This window comes from Wasmannia auropunctata, unplaced genomic scaffold, assembly GCF_000956235.1.
Source record: "Wasmannia auropunctata unplaced genomic scaffold, wasmannia.A_1.0 LD334871.1, whole genome shotgun sequence".
Classification (NCBI taxonomy): Eukaryota; Metazoa; Arthropoda; class Insecta; order Hymenoptera; family Formicidae; genus Wasmannia; species Wasmannia auropunctata.
The window spans coordinates 13,824-16,486 of NW_012028019.1; the positions used below are offsets into that span (position 1 = coordinate 13,824).

Consider the following 2,663-nt stretch of genomic DNA (forward strand, 5'->3'; position numbering starts at 1 on the left):
GAGAGAGAGAGGGAGGGGGGTGGGCCAAAATTTTCCAAGCAACTGTTGTACAGAAATTTTTGCAAGGCTATTTTCTGAATTACACTAGGCGTCATAAATGCCTTCCCGAGGTAACTAGGCGCAACAATAGATACGTATCTGATACGTATACATTTATGACGCCTAATAGTGTACACAATAGTCGGGTACCCAGTGTAGTGATGAGAAGGTAAAATATTATGCATTAACAGAAAGATTAAATTATCATTTTTGCATCTTGAAAATGTCATCCTGAGAATGTCAGTTAATGGTCAATGACCAAAATGACAAAATTTAATGTCAAAGTAACATGTGCTTGTTATCTTGATTATTCTTTAATGCTAATCTGAATTTTATTTTCGAGAATATACATATATACGTTTTATATCATTTATAATCTATTTTCGCTCTTATAGCAAATCTTCACGTATCCAACCATTAGCTCGATGTCTGGAGTAATTTCACCGACTAATTTGTCTCTATTCTCGTCTCCTGTCTCGGTAACGAGACCGGTAGCCACTCAAAGGTCTGTCTCTAATGTCCCACCGCGTTGGAATACCGCGCCATTTATCAATTTGGAAGACGATTATAACATGATTGCACCGATCATCGCTGGAACAAACAGTGAGCCACCAGCTACTATGGAGGAAGGTAAAGCTATATTTTATCAGCATTGAATAGTAATATATTTTTCTTTTTTTGTTTAAATTAAGAATATATTACAATTAAATAGACAAACGCATTTAACGAATCAAGATTGGATCTTGTTAGTGTCTAATAATATTTCTATGTAAATTTTTAAATATATTTTTCAGTTATTTAAACCGTGTTAATTACTATCGGATTTGCATTGCAATTATTAGGTATAAACTAAAGCTGAAATAATAATTAAAAATTAAATTAATCTTTAATTTAATAATAATGATGCTAAACATTTTAAAACATTGTAAAGAACTTATTGCTAAAAATATTACCTCAACCAGAGTTCGAATCTGGTAACTTCGCAGTATTTTAAGATGCAATATTAGTGCACATTATTATTAAATTAATAAGATTAATTTAATTATTAATTTAATTATTAAATTAATAAGATTAATTTAATTTGTGATCTTATACTGTACTATTACAGCTTTAATTTGTGATTGCGTTGTCCGACAGTAATCGACGCGCAGTTTAAATAACTAATAAATGTATTTAGAATTTAGAAATATTATTACGCATCAAGAACTAGCCTTAATTAAAGACATTTCTTTATTTAATTGTTGTGGTATTCAGTTAGAGTTTAATTAAATTATTCTAATTTAACTTATTGTAAAAATATATTGTTTCAGAACGGTATTTTCATCCCGTACATACAAGTGGCGTAGCAGATAAAAATGGCAGTGGTAATTTAATAGGCAACGAACTTGGAGTAAACACAGATCCTACATCGCATCATCATCAACAGCAACAACTTCCACAGCAGCAGCAGCAACAGCAGCAGCAACAGCAACAACAAATACAGCAACAGCAATCATCTTCACAACAGCAGCAGCAGCAGCAGCAGCAAGTAATGGCAGATAAACCCAGCGGGCCTAAGTCTCCTCCGTGACAGTGGAGTCTGAGAACGGAAAGTTTCGAAAGACTCACGAATTCGCCGTGTTTGTCAGGATCGATATTTAGCATTGCGTATAATAATTATGCCGAAGTCACGGCTGAAGCCGAGTTCGAGAGTAATTGTCAGGAAATTATGCCTCGTATTCAATTACGTGATTTAAACTTACGAAGAATAGAATGTTTAAGAGTTCGATCTTAATATATATGTTTTAAAGTAACAGAATAAGAATGCTTTTCAAGGAATGCAATTGAATAAAGAGGTCCGTTGATTCATATTTATCAGGATAGATTAGTATTATACAAAGTTTCATATTGTGACAACCTAACCAAGTATTCAATAATAGTATAGTTTATCGTGCGATAGAATTTGCGACGCTTAGAATAGCGCTTAGATAAGTTAACGTTGCTATGCATGCCTTATCCTACTCGAGAACAGAAACTTGTCTACGTACAGTGTAGTGGAACAATATTGTTCAAGCTATAATGTAATATATTTAGATAAAACGACAAATTTTAAAGTCTCAAATTTAGTATAAACAGTTGGACACAATATTACTATTGTGGAGTATTGTTTGGTTTGTAATCAACTACGTGCAGAACTGCACTTATATCAATTGATACATAGTCTATGAGTTAAATGGTCTAAATCGTTCTTTTTTTCATTTCTTTGCTTCCTTTTTTCCCTTTTTCCTTTTCTTTTTCTCTTTTCTATTCTTGTGGCTCGAAATATACAGGGTGAGGAAAAAGTATGGAAACCTTGAAAAATCTAAAAAAATATAAGTTTTACAGAAAAATGTTTCTGACAAAAGTTGTAGGGTTTAAAAAGGTCTATTTATTGATTTTATCAGTTTGACCTTGGGTGGCGTCGCCAAGGTTAGGTCAAGGTCACATCGATTTTTTTAAATAATACACTCCATTTTTCATTGAATATTCTTATAGCACACCTCGAGAGCTTTCCAAAACACATAGATAAAATATTTTTTGGTTAAATAAATCTCGAGTTATTATGCTTGAAAGTAACAGTACCACCGGCATTAGCATTATCTAAA

At 32.4% G+C, this 2,663-nt stretch overlaps 1 protein-coding gene across 1 annotated transcript; it reads left to right on the top strand.

The window, feature by feature from the left end:
• The first annotated feature begins 418 nt into the window (after nt 1–418).
• On the top strand, nt 419–2,261 carry LOC105457957 (transcription activator MSS11-like). The gene is made up of 2 exons (XM_011702935.1): nt 419–669; nt 1,350–2,261. Exons 1-2 carry the CDS (start codon nt 465–467, stop codon nt 1,607–1,609), a joined length of 465 nt encoding a protein of 154 aa, XP_011701237.1. The 5' UTR covers nt 419–464; the 3' UTR covers nt 1,610–2,261.
• The last annotated feature ends 402 nt before the right edge of the window (nt 2,262–2,663 follow it).